This window comes from Ceratotherium simum, chromosome 1 (genome assembly GCF_057802395.1).
Source record: "Ceratotherium simum simum isolate JZ-2026a chromosome 1, ASM5780239v1, whole genome shotgun sequence".
NCBI lineage: Eukaryota > Metazoa > Chordata > Mammalia > Perissodactyla > Rhinocerotidae > Ceratotherium > Ceratotherium simum.
The window spans coordinates 39,442,319-39,465,278 of NC_141900.1; the positions used below are offsets into that span (position 1 = coordinate 39,442,319).

The window sequence follows — 22,960 nt, forward strand, 5'->3', positions numbered from 1 at the left end:
GTGAGGCTTGAAGAAAAAGAAAAGAAAAATCACTGTTCAGAATAAAAGACACATAGAATTGTGTAGCTACAAAGACCTTTTGAAATCAAGCAAGAAAAGATTTTGCTCCCAGAATACAGATTCTGTGTATAGACTTGCAGAAATTCACATCCAGCCATAATTATTTACTAGCTGATAAAGCTGTGGGTAAGTTACAAAACTTAAATTTCAGTTTTCCCATCTGTAAAACTCAGATAATAATAGTTCTGTTGGGAAAACTCGTGTAAGGCTTTGAAATGGGCAAAAGATTACTGGGTGTCCTTTTGATGGAATGCTGGATGTTATACAGGGGGAGTTTGTGGTTCTACAGTAGTCTGCACCTTTGACTGCCTTTGAGCTATTTTACTACTCTATAGGCTGTAGAAACTTTGGTAACATAAATGGTTCTTATCTATAGAAATGCGAAATTATTTTGTTCCTTAGAGATACAGTTGATTTCTGCCCTGTAGAACAGATAATTCAAAACACCACATTTTAGTGCCTTGTAGAATATTAACCAGTTTTGCGTCTTTCCTGATTGACCATAAAGGTCTGTTCTTCACATTCTCATTTGAATGGGTTTCTTTATCGTGCTGGTTCTCTCCCTAATGGGTCAAATAATATTTTTGACACATCTTCATTTCATATTTCTATGAGAGCCATATTTTTACCTTCTTGAAAAATTATCCTTTAAGAGCTTCTATTCCAGAGTTTTGGGAGGATTGGTTTAAAGGTCTATATTGAAGGTCATGGTCAGTTTTATATTTTGCAGTAAGGCTGTAACACTTCCGGTGTTGTTTGGAAGGGGGAGGAGAGGGTACTGAGCATTTATAAAAGGGTGGGGCTGGGGGTGGGGGTCTGAAAAACTCTCTCCTGACAAGAAAGTCAGAAGACTTCCTCATCCCTTTCCTTTTAGCAGCGGAGCCTTAAGGTCAAGGTGGGTGTTAGGCGGAGCGCGCAGTGGCCTAGGTGGAGGCCACACGGAAGCTGGGCCTAAGTGTTGGCCTTCCAGGCCAGGACAAAGGCCTGGGGTTTTAGATGCCCTGGGGTCATGGAGTTAACCGTAGCAGCGGGCAGCCCAAGAACCCAGTTCCCGCCGAACCACCAGTTCCCGGAGCAGAGAGGCGGACGGGGCCTAGAAGGACAGGCCTTGCCCCAGGCCTGAGAGGCCCCTCGCCCACGGCCGAGGGGGTGGGGCGGCCTCGCCTCGGGCCGGTGCTTTTCGCCCTGCGTTGGCCGCCAGAGGCTCCCTCTCTCTCCCTCTCCTGGGATTTTGCTGCCGGGCTCCCTCTCTCTGCGGCCCTAGAGTTAATCCCATCAGCCGAGGTGAGGCACCTGTTACCCCAGGCCTTCCTCACCGCCGCGGCCTCTCCCCCATTACACCCCGGCGCCCGGGCCAGCCAAACGGCCCGGCGCGGGTGGCCGCACGTGGGCGAAGCCCCTGCCCGGGCCGGCCCCCCCCACCCCAGGCCGGCCCGAGTGTGCGAGCGCGTCGGGGCCCGGGCCGCCGCCCGCCCGCAATGGCGTTGGGGAGCGCAGCGCGCCTCCCGGGGCCGCCCGCCGCGAGCAGGGCGCGCGTGGGGGCCGCGGCGCGAGTGGAAGCGGGCGCCGCAGCCGTCCTCCGCGCTGCGCCGTGAGGAGCGGGTGGAGGGGCGCCGAGCGGGCCGGCGCGGAGCCGAGCGCGGCCACCGTGGGGCGGGGGGCGCCTCCGAGGAGGGGGTGGGAGCCGCGGCCGCCCGACCCTCCCCGCCGGCGGCGGCTCCCGCTCGGGTAAGGGGGAGGCTGTGCGCGGGGCGAGGAGTCGGGGAGGGTGGAGATGAAGAGGAAAAAAACCGGCATGTACAAAGGCTGAGTTGCAGGCTGGGGGTGGGGGTGGGTTGTGGTTGGGGAGCGATAGGTTGAGGATCGGAGGCATTATCAGTGGGATCTATTGTTTCCTGGCACATTGGGAGGAAAAACAAAGGGATTTATTATCATTACCCTGTAATTTTTTTTCTTTTTCTTTTTTTAATGTGGCCAGGGAGCTCGGCTCTCCCCGTGCCACACTGGGATCCGCCTGGCAGCCGCCGGGAGCCGCAGCCAATGTGTTAGGACTTCAGGTGCTTCTTGGCACAAAGCTAGACTGCGACCTCCTACCGTAGCGCTTGGCGTCACCTGCTCTCCCGGCCCTGCCCCGGGGCCGAGGGATTGCGTCCCGAACCAGGCTTGGGAATCGGCTGCCTCTCAAGTTGGTGTTATTTATGTTTGTCTTTTGTGAGGGCAGGTTTTGAATCCCCCGGCGGCCCCGTCTCCCCCGCCCCCGCCCCCTCGGGTTGGAAGTGGCGGGGGAGGGAGTGGGGTGTGTGCGCAGGGGGGAGGGGAGGGTGTGTGAGGCTTAAACAAATGTCAGGGTAGGAGATTGTCGATGCTTGACAAAAAAAACAGGCACCACACTCTGAAGCCTTTCTTGTTTGTCTGCATGGGCCATGCATGCGTGCTGGGCCAGGAGCCGAGTTTGGAGACGGTTTAAGTGAAAGTGTGTGCTTCCTCAGCTGATTGTGCGTGAGGGCGATAATGGCTCGGCCTAATATTAAAAAACAAAACAAAACAAAAACAAAACGAAAAATCTTTTAGAACTACCTTATTTGCTCCTCAGCAGATCTTGGAGTATTTGATTACTGGCATAGTGATGTAAAATCCAGCTGTGGGCTAGAGGAAACCAGCAGGCATGCATTGGCGTTGCATTTTGAGCTTGTAGTAAGTTAGAGGCAAGTAGGAATAAACAAATCAGGACTGTGAAAAGAGGTTTCATGGTATATTTTTTTTCTGATCATCACATTCTCATGCATTTATTCCCATGATAGTCTAAATCCTACTCTATAATTAATAGTATCCACTCTTAGGAAACTTCCAAATATTTGGTATAACTGAAGTTAGAGTGAAACTTATTGCCATTTAAGAACTTTCTTCTGCGTGTTTTGGTCTGAAGTTGCACTAGTGTTGCTTTGGGTTTGCTGTAAATGAGAATATTGGACCAGAAAGAGTGAAATAAGCCTCTATAGGCATGTTTTGGAGTTTGTAAACATAGATTCCAAACTTTTAATTGTACTTAGAATGAATCTAAGTTCTACCTGATGTGGAGAATCCCAAGTGAAGTTCACTTTTCTGGATAGTTGGATGATTTCTTAAAGATCTGTGAACTGCTGGTTTCTTTTAAGGTCATTCACAAAAGCAACCAAAACTTGGCTAAAGTGTTGCTTTCAAGTGCACTTATGTGTAACGTGTGTGTGTGTGTGTGTGTGTGTGTGTGTGTGTATGTTTTTGATTTTGGTAGGGATCTCCAAATTGTTTGAAACGTTTTTGTTACCAAAGACCAATCAGAGTTATAACTTTTCAATTCTTGGCTTTTAAATTCCCATTTCAGTAAGTAAGTCTTCTGTTTGAGGTGTGGCTGAGCCACTTTGAAAAGTGTATATTAGTTGACTAAACATAAATTCAAATAAGTAAATGAATTCAGAAATTCATTCTTTTCTATTACAGATGAACCTCTAGTCTTGCTTTGAAAAGCCATTTTGTGTAACTCTTGACTGAATAATTTCCTAATACACCTGTTGGGAGGATCACTGACACAGTATGACATTTGAGAGGTACTTTTTCTTGACCAGATACTGGTGATTAGAGAAGAGAGGTTTTTTTTTTTTTTTTTTCCTCCTGATCATTATGAACATTGGCTTTTTACTCCTGAAGTAAAAATGTTGAAAGCTGAGTCTTCAGGTGAACGAACCACTCTCAGAAGTGCCTCTCCTCACAGGAATGCGTATAGAACTGAGTTCCAGGCACTGAAAAGTACCTTTGACAAACCCAAGTCAGATGGAGAACAAAAAACAAAAGAAGGTGAGGGCTCCCAGCAGAGCAGGGGGAGGAAATATGGCTCCAATGTCAACAGAATTAAAAACCTATTTATGCAGATGGGTATGGAACCCAATGAGAATGCTGCAGTCATTGCCAAAACAAGGGGGAAAGGTGGACCTTCATCTCCTCAGAGAAGAATGAAGCCCAAAGAATTTCTGGAGAAAACAGATGGCTCGGTTGTTAAGTTGGAGTCCTCTGTTTCAGAACGAATTAGTAGATTTGACACAATGTGTGATGGCCCTTCATATTCTAAGTTCACAGAAACTCGGAAGTTGTTTGAGAGAAGTGTGCATGACTCAGGACAAAACAACCGATATTCCCCAAAGAAAGAGAAAGCTGGGGGGAGTGAACCTCAGGATGAATGGGGTGGTTTGAAGTCCAACAGAGGCAGTACTGATTCCTTGGACAGCCTTAGCTCCCGGACAGAGGCTGTCTCCCCAACCGTGAGTCAACTGAGTGCAGTATTTGAGAACACCGATTCCTCCAGTGCCATCACTTCCGAGAAGGCTGAAAACAATGAGTACTCGGTGACTGGGCATTACCCCCTGAATTTACCATCTGTTACTGTTACAAATCTTGACACCTTTGGTCACCTTAAGGATTCTAATTCTTGGTCTCCTCCAAGCAAATATGGTGATGATGCAGAGGATGCTCAGAAGAGTAATATAACTCCAGTACCAGAAGTGGCTTCAAAAAGTACCTCTCTAGCTTCGATGCCTAGTGAAGAGACACAGCAGAGCAAGGAAGCTGAGCACTCCACCTCTAACCAAGAGACTACTGACAGAATTGACAGAGACATTGCCGAAGAGCCTTGTGCTGAGGATAAGGCAATGCCAGAGTCTAAAATCCCTTCACCACAAAATGAACCTTTAGTAGACGCTGAAGCTAATTTGAGTGGGAGTGAGGCAGCAAGGCAACAGAAGAAACAACTAGCAGGTGGTGATTTTACCTCTCCTGATGCTTCTGGATCCAGTTGTGGAAAAGAAGGACCCGAAGATTCCAATAATTTTGAGAGTTCCCACGTTTACATGCACAGTGACTATAGTGTGTATAGGGTCAGATCCAGGTATCATTCAGACTGGGGAGAGACGGGCACTGAGCAGGATGAGCAGGAAGATAGTGATGAACACAGCTACTATCAACCTGATATGGAATACTCAGAAATCACTGGATTGCCAGAAGAAGAAGACATCCCAGCAAAGAGGAAAATTAAGTTTAGTAGTGCTCCAATTAAGGTAAGTATATTTTCTCAGTTTGTTTTTGAAGTTTTTTCTAAGTTTTTTCTTCTTAGTATTTGGGCCTAACTGTATGTAGAATAGAGTTGACAACTATAAGGAATTCAAGGTGGTTGATATACACATGTTGTCAGGTGATTTTAAAGTTTGGAGTTTGAGAGATATCCATCAATATTTCCTAATGTGCTTTCTAGTTGTATAAACCGGTATTGAGTAATATTCAAGGTGAAGAAGTTTGGGGGTTGTGAGATACATTCCAGTGGACTAGAGTATGACTAATATGAACACTGAAAACCAGGAGTGTTAATTCAAAATAGAATTACTTCTTTAACTAGTTTTACCTAAAATTACCCATAAATAATAAAATTTTCTGCATCTAAGCACTGTAGGATATGAGGTATAATGTATAATAGGAGAGTTATGGTAACCCTGAAATAATATTCTTTGTTTACTTGCTTAAAAAATCTGAGTTGTCCTTTACTTAGGTGTAAGTGGATTGTGAGGAATGTTGGAAGTTCTTTTTGTACTGCTACGTGGTGGTGAAAGTTTGATTCATGGAAATATGTTAGCGGACTTAAGTACTTTGATTGGAAAGCTGTGACTGTAAATAGCTCAGAGTTCAGAATTTGTTATGCAGCTGTAAAGTGAAATTTTGTGCAAGGAAGTTAAATTGATTTGCCACTTCATGAATTTATTTTTACCTCTTAAAAACTGGGTAAATGCCAGTGGAATTCAGATGCTCTATTCTAATGACTTCACTTAGTTAACATTTGGTACAGAAGAATGGCACAAAGTACATCAGCAGCGGGTGGTGAAACATTATTAGCTGATAATGGCAATAGGGGCAGGAGGTGGTTGGTTGAGTATCAGAATCTCCTGGAGTGCTTTTTCAAAGTGTACTTGCCCACCAGCTCTGTCCAAAGATTCTGGCGTGCCCTCCTCGGGGAATCTGGAGGGTTGTGGTGGCAGAATGTGTAGTTTGAAACCACTTTCTAGGGGCTTCTAGCTTACACAGTATATATAGCCAAATTTATATATATATGATAGATTTGGAATTTGATATGGTATCTTTTAAAATTTTCTCCTCAAAATCTAAAATCATTGTCTATTGTTATTTCCATCTTATGAAACTTCCATATATGGCTGGAATATGTATAATTTACGTAGCAAAGAGAAATCTGACCTTGCTTTAATTATGAAATACTATTTTGAAATAAAGTTAATAATCTGTGGAATTATTTACAGGTATTAAGAGGGAAACTTTCATTTCATTAGTGTAAGGCAAAAGTTCTGCATCAGAATGGGCCATGTCAAGTTAAACTGTTTAGAATAACTAGAGATGTGAATTTAGTTTCTAAGTAAGCTAAGTTTCTTTGCTGTACTTTGCCACCTTCCTTTGCCCTTCTCTCCACTACCCCGTCAATTCTAGGTACTCTTTGGAGGTGCCTTTCTCTCATGCCTATCCAGTGAGCTCCTAAATTTCACCATTAGTGTTTCATTTGCAAGTGCTACCCTTTGAACATTATCTTTCTACCCCTTAAGAAGAAAGCAATAAGATTAAATTGTTTCACACTGAGCAAGGTAGGAATAAGTGAAATGAACTCTTCAAAGAGTTTGTTAAAACCAGTGACTGACTCCCTAAAGGCGGATAGCAGCTTCTGAAAATTTATCAAGTAGAATAGTACCCACTCAACCAAATGGAGCACCAACCTTGTATTTGGGTCCTGTGCTGCGCCAAACATAACTGCGCAGTAATAGGTTTAATGACTTTTGAAGGATTTATCATTGAAATATGGTTGTTCATATGTAAACAAACCAGGTTTTTGGGGATGATATTTTGAAATTCAAGTGTTTTTTTCGTACTATTGCTTATAAAAATAAGCAGCTTGCCTCGTAATTTTCATGTAATAAAGAGACTGTGTGTTTCATATAACAAGAAATGAAATAGATTGCATACATTTAAGTTTCACACATTTCATCAAGAACATAGATCAAGCTTAAGATTTGTGAAACAGAAAGATAATGCATTGAGTTTTAGTGGACAGTTAGCAATACTGGTTGGAGTGGATTAAGTTTGCAAACAGAAGATTCATTCTTAGCCCTTTGGAATGAATAATACAATTACTCTCTCTTGTTGTTCCCATTGTTTAGCATGTAAGTGGATTCACTTGGAAATTGTGAGAGCTACTTTTCTGCTGGTAGTGGTGTAGATGGTAGTGTTGAGATTATTCTCCAATTAGGATTTTTGCCTTAGAGGGTGGTAATTCAATAAGTTTCTCGATAAGTATTTATTAATTAAATTCAATAAGTATTTATTGAAGGCTTATCGTGTGTCTGTTTTCATGCTGTTAGCTGCAGAAGACACAAAAATTTGTAAGGTTATCTCTTTCCTCTGTGAGCTTGTAGAATCAATTCTTAAACACATGGTGTTTAAAATCCATGTAAGACAGTTTAAAAACCTGTGCTGAAATGTCTAATGTCCTATGAGTACTTTAGCTGTCCTTGGCTGTACTAAATGCATGGAGTGAACAGGATTTGATAGATCATTTGAAAGGGAATGTACTTAGCTATTCCATATGTGTGTTTCCTTATTCTTTTTATAAAGCTTTATTTATGGAATGGGAAGTTGTGATCCAACCTAAATCTTTTCCTTTGAAATTTAAATACACTCCCTCTTTTAGAAGCAATAGGGAGCATATTCCTTACAGAAATGATCTTTAGAACTTTTACATTCTTTTCCTGATATTCGCATCTTATTCTTCACTAGGGTGAATATTCTCAACACTGCTAGTCTTTTGTTTTGGATCTTTGTTTATGATGTTTGTGTATGTGATGATGTCCTCAGTTTGCATTGCAGTTCTTCTATTGTTATTTTAAATGGATATTGCCCTAAGATGTCTTAAATCTAGACCTAGAAAATCATCAAAATAATAGCTGATCTTTCCTGTGTAGTGCATTCCTTATACATAATTGTTGGTGACTTTTAGAAATGGTTGGATTGTTTCTTAATGGATAGATTGATGTGTTTCATAGTATTGTGGAAAATCAGAATAGGATTAATAATAGAAAATATAAAATCCAACTTTGAGATATGGAATGAGGGAGTGTTATGAACCATGCTAATTTGAGATGTGGAATTATGCCTTCTTTCTCAGGAATTTTTCAAAACCAAGGGATTTAATTAATTAAATTTGTCTTAGATAAATCAAGGATAGAAAGGGTGACATTTTTCATTATTTTTTCTATTAATTTGGAACATTTACTGAGCCCTTACTATATGACAGGAACAACGTGAGTGTAATAAATACATAAAATGGCTGGAGCTGATAAAGTCAGCAACTGCTGGTAGGTGGGAAGTGGACAGCCGTTAAGGACGCTTCCTAGACTATTCTGCTCAACTGTGTTCTTGGATGATCTTTCTAAGGTCACTGCAACTTTATTAAGGAAATCTAACCCTTCCTCTGTTTCTGGTAGCCTTATGTCCTTTGGATTGGTGTTCTTAAAGCATGACATATCTGAGAAAGGGTATTTTCCTAATTCCCAGCAAGAAAGAGATTGCAGGGTTAATGTTGAGGTGCATTGTGCTACACTTTTCTGAGTGTTTTCTCAGACTGTACGGAGCTTTACAGAACTGGAGTTCAATGGAAAATCACCAAGGGCAGCAATGCTTCTCTAAACCTTACATGATAGTTGTTAACAATGGATCCCTTAGCATTCTTTCCCTTTTTTGGGGCTCTGAGTTGTTGTCAGGGGGTCCATGAGGCCTTTTATTCAAGATGGTATGCAGACTATAGTTCGGAGATCCAAATGTCTGTCTTTGTGGAGCTTTTTCTTGCTAACAGTCGTGATCAGTGCTTCTTAAATTTTAATATGCCTGTGAATCACCTGGGGATCTTTTAAAATGCAGATTTCTGATTCAGTAGGTGTTCGTGGGAAATTACCTTGATGCAGTGGTTAGCCTCTAGTTATAGTAGCAGCTGTCCCAGAAGTTATGGAATAGACAGGCTTAGCAACCAAATTAAAATGCTTGAATCACACAATTTATCAAATCAGCTTAAAACACACAGCCAGAAGTGAGAGGAGAGCTATGGGGTAAGTTAACACATGATGCAAACAAGGTTGGAAGGACCACACTTCTTAAGACCTGGGTACACAATATTCATATGTCGTGTCCCTCTCTCTTTCACATCAGCCTTCCCCTTTGATGGTGTGATTATGACGACTTGAGTTGACATTTGCACAGGGAGTCCACAGACTAGTGATGCCCTGAGCTAATGATACATACTTGCTCTATCGAAGAGAGTGGGGACAAGTACACTTAGATACCCCTGTAGCTTTGCTGTTTGCCTGCTGATGAGCCATGGGTTTTATTTGCGTTTCTTGGGTAGAGCATCTTTGGGTCCAGGATAGGACCATACTGAGTGTCCTCAGTGGGTGGCTGATCCAGAAATGATGTAGCTCTCAGTCCAGAGATGGCATGGTGATGAGTTTGTCTTTCCATCCCTTTCTATCTACGAGTAAACCTCTTGTTTCTTAAATCATATTTTCTATTTTGGAATATCTTTCAGGTTTACTAACTTACCTATTTTTAACACATTTGTGAATTTTGCCTTCATCTTACAAGCTTCAAAGCTCTGATTGTTTGTATTTAATTGAGCCTCTGAGTGTTGCCTCTGTCTCATAATCTATTAGCTTACTTACCCAATGATTATCACTTCTTATGAGTTTCATCCATTCCATTTGTTTTCTTGACCTTTAAACAGAATTTAATATTCTTGAACAATACAGAAAACTCACAAAACAGTAGGTCTGGGGTGAGATTTTGCATTTCTAACATACTCTCAAGTTGGTGGTGGTGCTGCTAGTCAACAGACCACTCTTTGGAGTATGATTTTGAAGAACAATCTTCTAGCTTTTGAAAGAGGCAGGTCACAAAATGTTGGGGAAGCTCATTTAACAAATCTACCTTCCAGACAGGTCTGCTATAGCTAGTTGTGTGGAATAATATTCTTTGAAAACAGGTGTAAACTTGTAAAGTACATAAGGAACCCTGTTTCTGGATACCAAAGTGGGTTATGATCCCTAAATTCATAAGGAGTTTGGGTCATTAAAAAGTCACGTCCTAGACTCTTTGTGTGGTCTAAGTTTTTACTTATAAAAGGGTATAGGAGGAGAAAGTTCTTGATAGATTCAGAAATTCCATTCCTCTCCTTCTTTTGGAAGCCTAAATTAATACAATTCTAGAGAGTGTATAAGAATTGTCATCTTATTTAGCTTGCTTTTATTTGGATGACTTTGATATCAAACCATTTAAGTTGGTTCCTTTTAAATTTTGATGTTTTGTAACCTATGGTTCATAACCAGGTAAACATGTCAAATATTTTAATGTACTGTGTAAAATCAAATAATGAATATTTATTGAATGAACCCCTTCCCTAGTATCAAGTGTATATACTAATACCTCTTTTTATTTTTTCACTGCACACTGGTCATTTGGTATTTAAAAAGGGATTCTTTTCTACAGCAAACTATTATAGACGTTTGCTGGCATTTATTTTAGTAGAAAGATTTAAAATTTCTTGCTTTTCGCATTATCAATAATATTTTGTCTTCCCTTCTAAACTTTCTTACAAAGGACACTAGTTGTTGGGTTAACGGACTTTAAAGATAAGAGACTGAATTTGGGGGAAAATAACTTCCTGTTATGTTATCCGTACATTGTTTACCTTATTAACTCAGTTATATGCCCGTCAGCCGTAATTTGATTTAAATCTCATCTGCATTAGATTTTTTCCTAACATCTTACTTCTTCACGACTCAAAAAGAAAAAAGGTTTCAGAATTTCTGTAGGAAAATACAATTAGATATAGAGTAAATTCTGTATAAACAAAACAACTATTACTATATTAAACTCCGAATATCATTTCTTGGTTTTTGTGCTGTTATCTAACTTAATGTTTTTTCATAATTTTCTGTGCCCTTCCTTTTTGGATCTATTTCATTTTTGTTCTTTTGCTTTATTGTATTCTACAGTTCTCATTTTGAATCGAAAGAAAACTTTTCAAGTAATGCTTCATATTTTTTCTTCCTTGTCACTTTAAAAACTTTCCCCTGGTTCTAATCTCTTCATTTTGGTTTGTGACATAGAAACTTAAAGATGAAAAATACTTAAAGGTAATCTAGTGTAATTTCCTACTCACTTCAGTTAGCCCTTCAATAGCATATTGCTGACAGATGATCATTTAGCTTCTGCTTGAATAATTCCACTTATGGGGAGTTTATTATTTTGCAAGGTAAAAGGAAAGTCAGAAGGGGGGACATGCTGTGTGTGTGTCAGTGTGCATGCACATGCACGTGTATGTGCTTATTTTCACTTTTTTAATTTGCAATTTTTTATTGAGATAAAATTCAAATAACATAAAATTCACCATTTTAAGGTGTATAATTCAGTGGTTTTCAGTATATTCACAATGTCGTGCAATCATCACTATTATCTAATTCTAGAACATTTCCATTACCTTAGAAAGAAACCCTGTGCCTGTTAACAGTCACTCCCAATTCCCCTTCTTCCCGCATCCGTTGCCAAACACTAATCTACTTTCTGTCTCTATGGATGTGCCTCTCCTGGCCATTTCGTATAAATGGAATCAGGGGCATGCTTTTTAAAAGGAATGTAGGAGACACAATGAGTATAGCTTGGGATATGTTAAAATTTAAGACACTGTGGGACAGCAGACTATAGGAGAGTCTAGAGAGCAAGGCAAAAGAATTTTCTGGATGATGACATGGTCTAAAGATTGACAAGATGTGGGAGCAACAAATGCTGTCTACCCTGTTACGCAGTTTCATAGAGAGAAAGAAGACAGGAAGCTGAGGAGATAGCAGGGTCCAGGAATGAATGAAGGTACTTATAAACTGAGGCAGAACAGTTTATGTGGCAAAGAGGATGGCTGGTATATTTCCCTTGTGGGGCACTGCACTTCTGTTCATGTAATCTGAAATTCCTATTGATGAAGCATGAGTGTTTCCTTCAGCTTAGGGTTTCTTTAAAGGCACAAACAGCACTAATGCTAATTTTCCTCTTTATGTTGGTCTTTTCTAGCATGAAGGGACCCTTGTCCTTTTCTAATCATCCGATGCTAATTTCCACCCTACTGCTCTTATGTTGTTGCTTTCATTATTCTTTTATGTTGATTGGAATTGTTCATGGACAAACTTCACTCTTTATTTTTAAAATTCTCCTCATCCTTCAATTAGGGTTTTCATATGCTATACTTGCTATTATCTGTTAGCATAACCATCTGTGAGATGAGTGATTTTGGGCAGGTATTTATTTAGTTTATTGCACATTGTCTACTGAAGCATACTATAACTATTAAATATTATTAACTGGTGATGAAAGTAACACCAAGAGTTACTTGATATTCTGTGAACTTGGACAAATTTGCTTCTTGAGGCCCCAGTTTTCTTATTTATAATTGAGGTTGTCTTACCTGTAATTTATCACTAAGACCCCATCTCAGCTTTAACATGTTGTGATTCTCTCTTAAACATATTTGTAGAGTACCATTATCATAAATATTTGAGCTCTTATTTCAAAGGGAAAATTTTGTTGAGTTATCAAAATGAAGAATTTATATTAAATTGCTCTTGAGAATGTTATTTATGCTATATAGTAGAAACTTTAAAATGATTAAAATATTAAATCCAAGGGAGTACTTTTGTATAGAGTGGCTTTTTAGAGCAACGTGACTTTTGAAAGTATGGTTTGAACTATATATTAAGACACCCTGCGAGGAACCTAAGAATAAAGAAAGAAATGTTTTGTAATATAGTTGCTGACATATTAATTGCTTCACTCACTTTTGTTCTGGAAATAGCTTCATAGCACAGTTCAACATGATTGAGATATTGATAATTTTTTGCACAATTCCTGATTTTTCAGCATAACTTGCTCTCTCTCTCTCTTGCATCTGTCCTTACAAAAAGGACAAAGAAACAGGCAGAGTATGAAGATATCCAGAAATTTTATATTTTAGGAGGAGGAAAGTTTTGTTCTTTGCTTATTTAATCCATTTCAGAGAAGTTTAAAAAAAGCATTTGTAGAGTTAAAACTGTTCCCTGTATATTTATGTATGAGGAAAAGTGGTTTTAAATGAAACAGCTTACAGACATGTTAGTCACCATCTCTCTTTTTTAAGTCAGATAAGTTTTTTTTTCTGGGGAAAGCTATGCTTCCAAATTGTTTTCTGTACTAGCTGAAATACAATGGGCTGGATTGGGTCACATAGTGGTTGGCCAGGGTCACAAAGGTAAACAGAGTCATGGAGACCATAGAGACTTCTGTCTAGAAGTGTCCAGGTGAGAGGCTTCCAGAATAGGTATTTGGTGTTTCTCCCTTGATGCTTTTGGACTGCCATGGTTCTGAGAGACTGAGAGGCTCTGTGCCATGAGTCTGTCATTGTGCAGTGAGCTGGACCTTTCTCTCTCATCCACTTCAGATCTCTCCTTCAAAAATTACTTTTTACTTTTACTCTTCTTTCAAAAATATGTCAGGCTAGAGCTTCATGGAGGGTACATTCATACTGGAAAATTTGTCTAATGTTGAATGCAAAGATTTAAAATAGTACTGAAAGTCAGAGGTGCCTGTTCAGGCTTTTGAAGAGTTTTCTTCCACTGTAAGGGAAAAACAGGCTTACTGGTTAGTTTTTAAGATCCACTTGTGAGTCAATGCTGTATTGATGGGTTCTTTTACTAAGCACTTGTTTCAGATAAAATAGATGTGAAAAGTTGTTTCATAAAGGAAGAAAAAGACATGAATTCACACTTTTCATTATAAATCAACTGATATAAGCATTTTTTCTAAAGAACCCAGTTTTCAGGGGAAAGGCAAAACGTATTGTGAGGTGTTTGACTATCATCTTGTGCACTAATACATAAAATGTATTTATTTTTAGAAGTTTATTCTGTAGGTAGAATAATAAAGTGCAGTAATTTAAGTTGTGCATCAGTTATTTTACAATACACTATGCCCAGATCATCCATTTCCTCTCAGAAATTTTAAGACTGAGCGCTGAACATTAAAACCAGCCAACACACAAAGAAACCTTATGAGGAATAAAAGATGGACCAGAAATGAAAACCTATGATATAATAGGGAAAGCAGAATATAAGAATGATAATAATGTAGATCAGGTCTTCATTAACTTTTGATACTTGTGCATAACACTAAATTAACATTAAAAGGGAATTAACCCTATATACAGTTTTTTGTTAAGCATCTAGAATTATCTATGATTATTTATTTAGGATTGATTTCTAGAAATAAAGTTATTGGCTAAAATATTTTAAAGCCCCTGATGCATACTACCTGAATTATTATTCAGAAAGGTTATATTAGTTTATAATTAGCACTGCATTGGAATGGTTTTCTCACAATCCCTGCCTCAGCACTTGGTATCATTTATATACTTTATAGTTTTCAGTTTGGTAGGTGAAAAATGTCTCTCATAATTTTTGTGTACTATGTTGATTTATTGGTGAGGTTGGAGTGTTTTCATAGGCCGTTTTTAGATATGAGTTCTGCGTGTTGTTTATTGCCTTTTTTTGTCAATGATTGTTAGTGAGGAATATATGAAAGTGTTGTTTGTCTTGGTAGAAAGTTAAAAAGGATTCACGTATCCAAAATAGGGAATGTTTAAATTCATTATGATATGTATGTATAGTGTAGTAGGATAAAGTTGTTATAAATCGTATTTTCTAAAATTTTTAAAGATAAGAAATACTTCATAATATACTATAGGGTAAAAAGATTGGTTAAATACTTAATACGCATTTTTATCACAATTTTATTTTTAAAGTATGTGTATTTGCATGTAGAACAAAGATTGAAAGCACATACATCAAAGTGTTAACTGTGATAATTTGTGGGTGGAGAGAATAAAGGTGATGCTTAAAAAATTTTTTATTTTTCTAGATTTACTAAATTTTCTACAACGAGCATGTCATTTCTTTAATTATATAAAAAAGGTGATAGGGGACACAATTGGACTGATCAGCAATAACAACTTAAGAAGTTGACAAAAACATTTTTTAATACTGTCCAGGATTCTAATAATTAATTTTTTAATGTAATTCTTTTTGGAGGTCAATAAGTCACAGAAAAAAATTTGGATTGAAGAGTGTAAACTTGTGGAAGACTGAAGAAGGTATTGGTTTGAGAAAATGGGTGAACTTTTGACAGTTGAATTCATTAAGTGCATACTTTTTAATCCTTGTTAAAACTGATCCCACATTTGTGGTTAAGCTTGTAAGTATTATATGGGTGAAGACCTTCCAATGTATTTTAAATTATGATAGCATTTGCATAAGTGTTATATATTTTTCTTGAGTTGCTGTTGTGTGCATGATATCCTAACGTGTTACTTAAAATATGCTTTTAAAAACTAGGTGTGTATTCTGGGTTTGCCGTGAAAAATATGTTAATGGATAGTTTTACTAAAAATAATAAATATTTGTTTAAAGAAAGCATAACAGTTCTCCTGTGTGAGATCATGTCTTTCTTTTTGATCTGTTAAATTATTGAGCCTCAATCAGCCATCTCTCTCAGCTGAGAGAGATGGCAAGTTGTTTAGTGTCTTGCCTGTATGTAGTCCTATGAAAACACTTGCATGCACTCAGTTAAAAACAGGATTTTGAGTTCTGGCCCTCCACAGTGTCCTTTTGAATATGTTTCCTGTTCCAAAACACCAGCCAATATGTAGTTTCCTGTTGTTCTTAACAAAATTTTTAGCTGAAAAGAGATTCACTTGATATATGATTAGACTATATGATAGTATATAATATTTTTAGGTGGAGTCAAAGGGTCAATTCCTTTCACGCACTGGATAGTGTTCTACCTTTGAAAAGCTTTGGTAGAAATGCTGGAGTATATAAATGATTAGAAAATATTTTTGTTGGATGTAGCAGAGTTTTCTGAAATTAGAAGTTTAAAATATTCCTTCTGGCCTAATTAGATCGACGAGTACTTCAAATCTTATAGTTTTAAGCAGTTCTGGCATTTTATACAATCTGGTGATGTCCTCAATTATCTTACTTTATAATCTGGTGCTGCATTATCATTTTTCATTAGGTAAACTTAAATCTTACTACAATATGACTAATAAATTCTATTTGTATTTTATTGAATATTGAGTTTATAGTAGTAATACTTAGATGATCATATATAATTGTAAGGATTATTTAGGGGAAAAAAGGCAACATTATTATGCACTCAACCAATTTTGAGATGAATCTTGTCTTTTTCTGTTGGAGACTGTGATGCTTGTGGAATTTTTATATTGCTGGTTCATTTTCTGAATAATGAGTTCTGTAACTAGTACGTTTAAGGAACTAGAGAGCTCTAAGGAGGTTGCCCCATTTGCAGATATAGCTATCTTTTAAAGTTACTAGGTTTTGGCTCTTATTATCTTGTGAAATTCTTACCCTCAATCTAGAAAGGAACCATTGACTAAGTAGAGTTGATCCGTATCATTGGAGGATGGTGGAAATAAACTGTAAATATCGATATGAAATATTTTTGAAGGTGTCTTCTTTCCATGTCTTGTTTTTAATGTTTAGGTAGTATATTAATCAGGGTTCTCCAGAGAAACAGAACCAGGATGTATGTGTATGTTTGTGTGTGGGTGTGTGTGTATACATATATGTGTCTATATACACGTGTATATATGTATATATATAGAGAGAGAGAGAGAGAGAGGGAAAGAGAGAAAGAGAAGGAGAGATATTTATTTAAGGAATTGGCTCACGTGATTATGGAGGCTGGTAAGTCCAAGATCTGCAGAGTGGGCTAGTAGGCTGGAGACCCAGGGAAGAGCTGATGTTGCAGTTCAAGTCCAAAAGCTGTCAAACTGGAGACCTATGGAATGACTCAGGCTGGAGATTCAGGGTTCAAATCCAATGGCCATCTGCTGGAGAATTCCTTTTTGCTCAGGGGAAGTCAGTCTTTTGTTCTACTCAGGCCTTCAGCTGATTATATGAGGCCCACCCACATTATGGAGGCCAGTCTGCTTTACTCAAAGTCAGCTGATTTCACTGTTAATTTCATTCAAAACCACCTTCACAGAAACATCCAGAATAATGTTTGGTTGAGTATCTGGGCATTGTGGCCCAGCCAAGGTGACACATAAAATTAACTGTCACAGTCAAGTTTTGTTATTTAATTGTACCCTCTGAAGCTGTTTCAGGGAAAAAACTCTTTTTTCCCACATAACTTAGTGGAGAAGTTGTTCTTTTCCTCTGTCATTCTTAGAAACCCCGCTGAAGGGGTTCTTCCTCTTGGGGCAGTATGCAGTAGTAGTAGCAGGAAGATCACTTGGTTTCGAATCAGACCTGGATTCAGATCCTACTGACATATGATCTTCTTAAGAAAATTTGTTTAAACTTTGAAGGCAGAAACTTTATCTGTTTTGGTTGTATCTCTAAGACTGTCACACTGCCTGGCACATAGTAGGCACACAATCAGTGTTAGTAACCTTTGATGTCCATCACCCATGCTCCTTCCCCTTTCCTGTTCCCTTCCCCCCCTCTGAAGGTCTGAATTCAGATGATGGTGATAATATTTGTACACGTATAATGATTGTATAATTTATTTATAGGTAAAATTCTTCAAGTTAGCAGTTATAAATGAAAGTTGAGTGATTCCATTACAGATTCTAATCTTTTCTGGCCTCTGCTCTGGCTTGCTGAAACTGTTGTACTCTTTCATTTGGGAAATGTCAGTGTATTGCCCTGTATGTTAATGACAGTTTATAAGTAACCAGAAACAGTCATTAAAGTATGGTTGCATGAGATATGGCTGTGAGGGTTGAAGGGGGAGAGTATTCATTTTGCCTTGACTTTACTTCTGCTTTGAGTGAATGCCCAAACTTGTAATTAGTAGCAAGAGAATATAAAAATTGAGGCTCCATATGAGAGTTGTAAAGCTACTTATTCAGAAATCACAGTAATTTGCTTCAACTTTGGTAACTTGAGTATGTGAGTGTATTTGTATTCTTACATGAAAATTTAATTAAAGAAGGCAGTTGAATTATTTCTTACCATTTAGTCTCTTCTCCACCTTTTATTTCCTGGCCTGTTTATTAAAATGTGGTTTCTTTTCTTCTTTTCAGTGATTAGAAAGAAATTAGTTTTTTGGATCATTCTGCCCTCCACCTCCTTGATATTGATTTTAGAAATCTCCTTGGTTTTAATTCCAGAGCTAAGTTATAATTTTATAATTATTTTGGTAGCCAGTTGTGTCATTCTTTAATCAGGCTCTTCCTGAGTATGGCTTTTGTTTATCCAGAAAACAGTTTTCCATTTTTCTCAGTGACTTGTAAGTAATTAGTAATAAACTGCCTGGGAACAAATAATCCAAGGTCTTCAAATCATATTTTTTGTCTGTATGTTTCCTCCATGAATTATATTATCTGGAAGATGTCTGACAGTTGTTACTAGGCTAAAATATGAAATGGCTTTGCTTGCTCATGTAAATTTGTTTATGTAAAAAATGTGTATCATTTGCTCTAGGCAGAAATAGCTTTTAACAGCACTTTCTAAGGAAGAGAATTGCTAAGCTGTTTTCTGCATTTTTCTTTTTAGATAAAAATATAGAACTTTTTTGAGAGTTTATGTACATTTCTGGAGACACAAAAAAGGTGTTCTGTAAAAAATCACCTTTTAGTGCTAGTGATGTTGGTGAGAATATGTGACAGTATGGACGTTTAACATGTTATTTGAATGAATTGAGCCCTTATGTCAAATGTGATGTTATTACTGCTGATGATATTTTTTGAGATTAATATGATTATAAAATTCTGTATGGGCATTAGTAATGCCCATACAGAATTAGTAGTTACTGTATGGGCATTAGTCAAGGTTGATAAATTGTTATTCAGGTGTTTATAAATAACTGGTTATGCTGCGGTTATTTAGAGAAGCATTGTCTTCTGAATTGATTGATAACAATCAATGAATATTTTTGACTATACTTATGTGTTGAGCTTTGGGCTCTGCTGTGTGGATATTAAGATAAATAACAACTTGTTGCTTCTCAAGAAAGTTATAGTCTTGTGAAGGAGATAGAGAAGAAAACATTTATAGGATAGTGTAATAGTGCTGTGGTATATACAGAACATGACCATATGTCTTTTATTGTCCAAACTGACTCTTTTCAGAATAAAAAAGGGGTTAATAATAATTATACATATTTGAGAAATTGGATAGTCTGTGTGTGTGTGTTTTATTGTTTTAAATAAGAGCATAGGCTATTGCTTAATCTTCTTTGTATCGCACAATGTCTGTGGTGACCATATAATTTATTCTCAAACTGGGACACTTTTGGGTAGTGAAAGGAGTGCTGTTAATACTTACATTAGGACAACAGACATAACCTAGGACTGACCCAGGGCAGCCAATACACATGGTCATCTACATATAACAGGGTGCAGAGGTGCTCCTGAGCAGGAGTGTCTACCTTCATTGAGATGAGGGGAATCATCAGGGAGGGCTTCTTAGAGGAAGTGATACTTGAAGCTTTAAAGATGAATAAGAACTAATTAGATAGGGAAGTGGGACATCCTAAATTGAGGGAAAAGCATGTTTGAGGTAACTGCAAATAAATCAGAACAACTGGAGGAACAGTGGGGGGTGTGTGTGTGTGTGTGTGTACGTGTAGTGTAAGAGTGTAGGCAGCTAGTATTTCAAGGAGGGACTTGTGTACTAAGGGGTTGGAAATTAAGTGCAAACTATGGAGAGTCGTTGAACAACTTATGGGGTAGGTGACCTCATCATTTTCCTGTAGTGCTTCCCTCTTATATGTTGGTGGTTATGGAAGGTTGGAGGAAATCTATCGGTTCTCTATTCTTTCTCTTTTATTCCCTCTGTTCTTTCAATGAACATTTATCTTAGAAGCTTTCAACCAACTTCCGTTTAACTAACTTGCTAGGTTAACTGATATTTTCCATTTGCTGGATAAAACATACTGACTAATGTCCATCTGAGTGATTCTAGCTCGTGGACTGTTCTTTAGTATGCCCTCACTACTTATCCTGTCAAACTGAGTTGTAGGCTAATTATAAGTTGGTCATGTACATTTCTAAACCTGTTTTTGCCTACTTCTTGTCTTTCTAAGTGTGTATTTAACTGAATATTATGTAAATTGATGAAATATGAGTGTGAAAAGAAAGTTGTTTTTTCTATAAAAATGTAAATTGAATTTTTTGGGAAGATCTGATAAAGAGGTCACTTAAAAATCTGGTTGTTGAATTAAATGAGGGTGATATGGATGAAGAAATCTGTTGGAAGAAATATCTAAAAAGATCTACCACCCAGTTATTTTGCAAGTGTCTTTCAGTTTTTGCTCCACTTTAAGAAGGCCAAACTGGCCTCATAGCCCATGCATTTTGCAGAAAGATAATGCTGATGGTTAATCTGCAAACCTAAACTCAAAGAAAAGGCCCTGGCCTGATATCCAAAGATCGTTGAATCAACGTACTTGGAGATGTCTTATGTTAGTATAGACCTGATAAAATATGTCAGTTTTGTGATTCTCCACTTTAACTGCCTTTTTCAGTTAGTTGACAAACTCTTAGTCCAATTTGCTTCTGCTAAGAGGGCATCTTCTTCTAAAGAACGTCTGCTCTAAGCTAGGCACAGGCTCATCGCCTAAATTACTTGTTAGAACACGTCCTCTCTCAAGGAGCCTGCATTCCAGTGGGAGAGATGGATGCACAACTCAACAGTTACAATGTAGTGAGAGAAGCACTGTGATAAGGTTTGCACAGGACACTGAGTGCAGAGAAAGGGCTTCTGGGTTCTGGATATAAGTTAGGGGAAGCTTCTGGGAGGAGATGAAGCTCTGGCAGAGTTTTGAAGGTTTATTGGTAAGTGTTTGCAGAGAAAGGGGCAGGTGTGCAAGGTAGCAGGAAGGCACAGAGGAGAGAACCACACGCTATCTTTTGTAGACCTTAAAGTAGTTTAATATTGTTGCTACATGGTAAGGCAACGGCAGATCAGGAATGTTCCTTTGTGCTAGACTTAGGAGTTTGCACACTTTTCTGAAAATTTATCAGTCATGGGAAAGGATTTTGAACATGGAACGGCGTGGTTGGATTTGTATATCAGAAACATGGAGAGTGGAAGATGGATTGAAGGGCCAAGTGTGGAGATGGGGGTGGATCTGGTAGGCAGGAGGCCAAGTGAACAGGGAGAAGGCTGATGAATGTTTGTAAGAATGGGGGTCAAAACAGGCAAAGGGCAAGCTGGGGCACAATGGATTAGGCGGAAGATGATGAGAGGTGCTGTTTTTTATAAAATTAACTTTTAAAAGCAAAAATCATACGCTACTATTTCTTATTCATTTGTATATTTCTCCTTCCCTCCCTGAAAGGGACCTTGCCTAGTGCTTGGTTTATACCAAGTACTCAGCAAATGAGAGATAGTGAAGGAATTAACTAGACATAAGGAAGGAGCTGATTGTCTTTGATCCAACAGTTGCAAAATAGGGTGAGTGAACTAACGTGGGCCTTAGAGCGAAGGCTGTGGAGCTGCGAGTTGGATCCAGGTATCTGTGTCATTGGGGTACTGTCAGGAGAGGAGAGGCGAGAATAAGGGGGTAAGACCCGATGGGAGTGTTGGGAGGCTGCATGATGGGGCAGGCCCACATTTTGGAGGAATAGAGTTTGAGAAATAGTGCTTTGGAGAAAGTTCGAAAGAGGAGAAGATTAGAAAGATTTTAAGAAGTGTAAAGGTTTAATACTTGCTAGTGGGTTGGTAGGTGAAGTAAGGAACTCGGAATAATTTCACAGAAAGCTGGTGGTATTTATGGATTTAGACTGGGGGAAGAGCACTTCTAATCAGGGGAGGTAAAAGAAGCACAGAGATGTAAAGATATTGCTAATATTTCTGATAAAGTAGGTAGGTACTACTGGACTACTTTAAAATATGTAATAGTAACTCAGGGCTGTGTACTAGGTTGGTGGCAGATTTCGCATCAGAGTTTGGGGCGTTAAAGGACCAGTGCTGTGCTTGGTTCTTGCAGGTTACGCTTGTTAATGTATCCATCCAAAATAGTCAGGCATGCAGATTGCTGTTACTACCTTCTGTAGAATTACTTTGCGTAGTCAGCTGGAAGTTTTTCTTTTGCAGATTTTTCTAGCTATATTTTGCCCTCTGATACATTGGGTCTTTAATGATCCTAAACGATGGCTCCAGAGTAATATACATGAATATTATTCTAAATCAGCAGTAGACTGAAATAGTATTTCTTTCAGTCTTACTTTGCATTGCAAAAATAAGTGCTCATCAGTAAGATGTTGTGTTTGTTTTCTTTTCTGAAGGCACGGTGAGCTTCAGATGGTATTCTGGTAATTTCTAATTTATGATCCAGTTGATTTCGAGCAATAGCCTTTTGACAGGTCATTATAAATTAAAATCTTTTTCCTGTTGGTCCAATGTCATACAGTGAGATTTTGTTCTTGGAAACAGGTGTCACCTTATAAAAATACTAAAAATAGTCATGAAAGTGAATAAAGAGAATTTATAGCGTAAGTTTATAAAATACTAGGTATACTGACCAACACAATAATAATGTAAATGTCCCTTTTAGGGGATTTTTCTGCATGAATTAGACTGACTGTGGGTTCTTAAAAACCACTTCTTTGTGTATGAACGTGTGCCTCTGAAAGTATTTGGATGGGAGTGGCTGTTTCCATGGTTGTTTCTTCTTCAGTGAAATTTTGCTGCTGAATCTACACTGACTGGCTCTTGGTTTTTAC

General features: G+C 38.3%; 1 protein-coding gene across 9 annotated transcripts in view; it reads left to right on the forward strand.

Annotated features, from left to right (window-relative positions):
- Window positions 1–997: 997 nt before the first annotated feature.
- PPP1R9A (protein phosphatase 1 regulatory subunit 9A) overlaps window positions 998–22,960 on the forward strand; it is a 325,851-nt gene continuing 303,888 nt past the window's right edge. For 3 of the 9 annotated variants that reach the window (XM_087421917.1, XM_087422247.1, XM_087421865.1), the window contains exons 1-2: window positions 1,990–2,245; window positions 3,538–5,144. In XM_087421917.1, the coding sequence (XP_087278043.1) occupies window positions 3,750–5,144 (1,395 nt within the window). In that variant the 5' untranslated portion in view covers window positions 1,990–2,245; window positions 3,538–3,749. Of the gene's footprint in view, window positions 1,345–1,989; window positions 2,246–3,537; window positions 5,145–22,960 lie in introns of those variants that run through there. The other 6 variants (XM_087421954.1, XM_087422073.1, XM_087422131.1 and 3 more) reach the window with 4 other exon arrangements.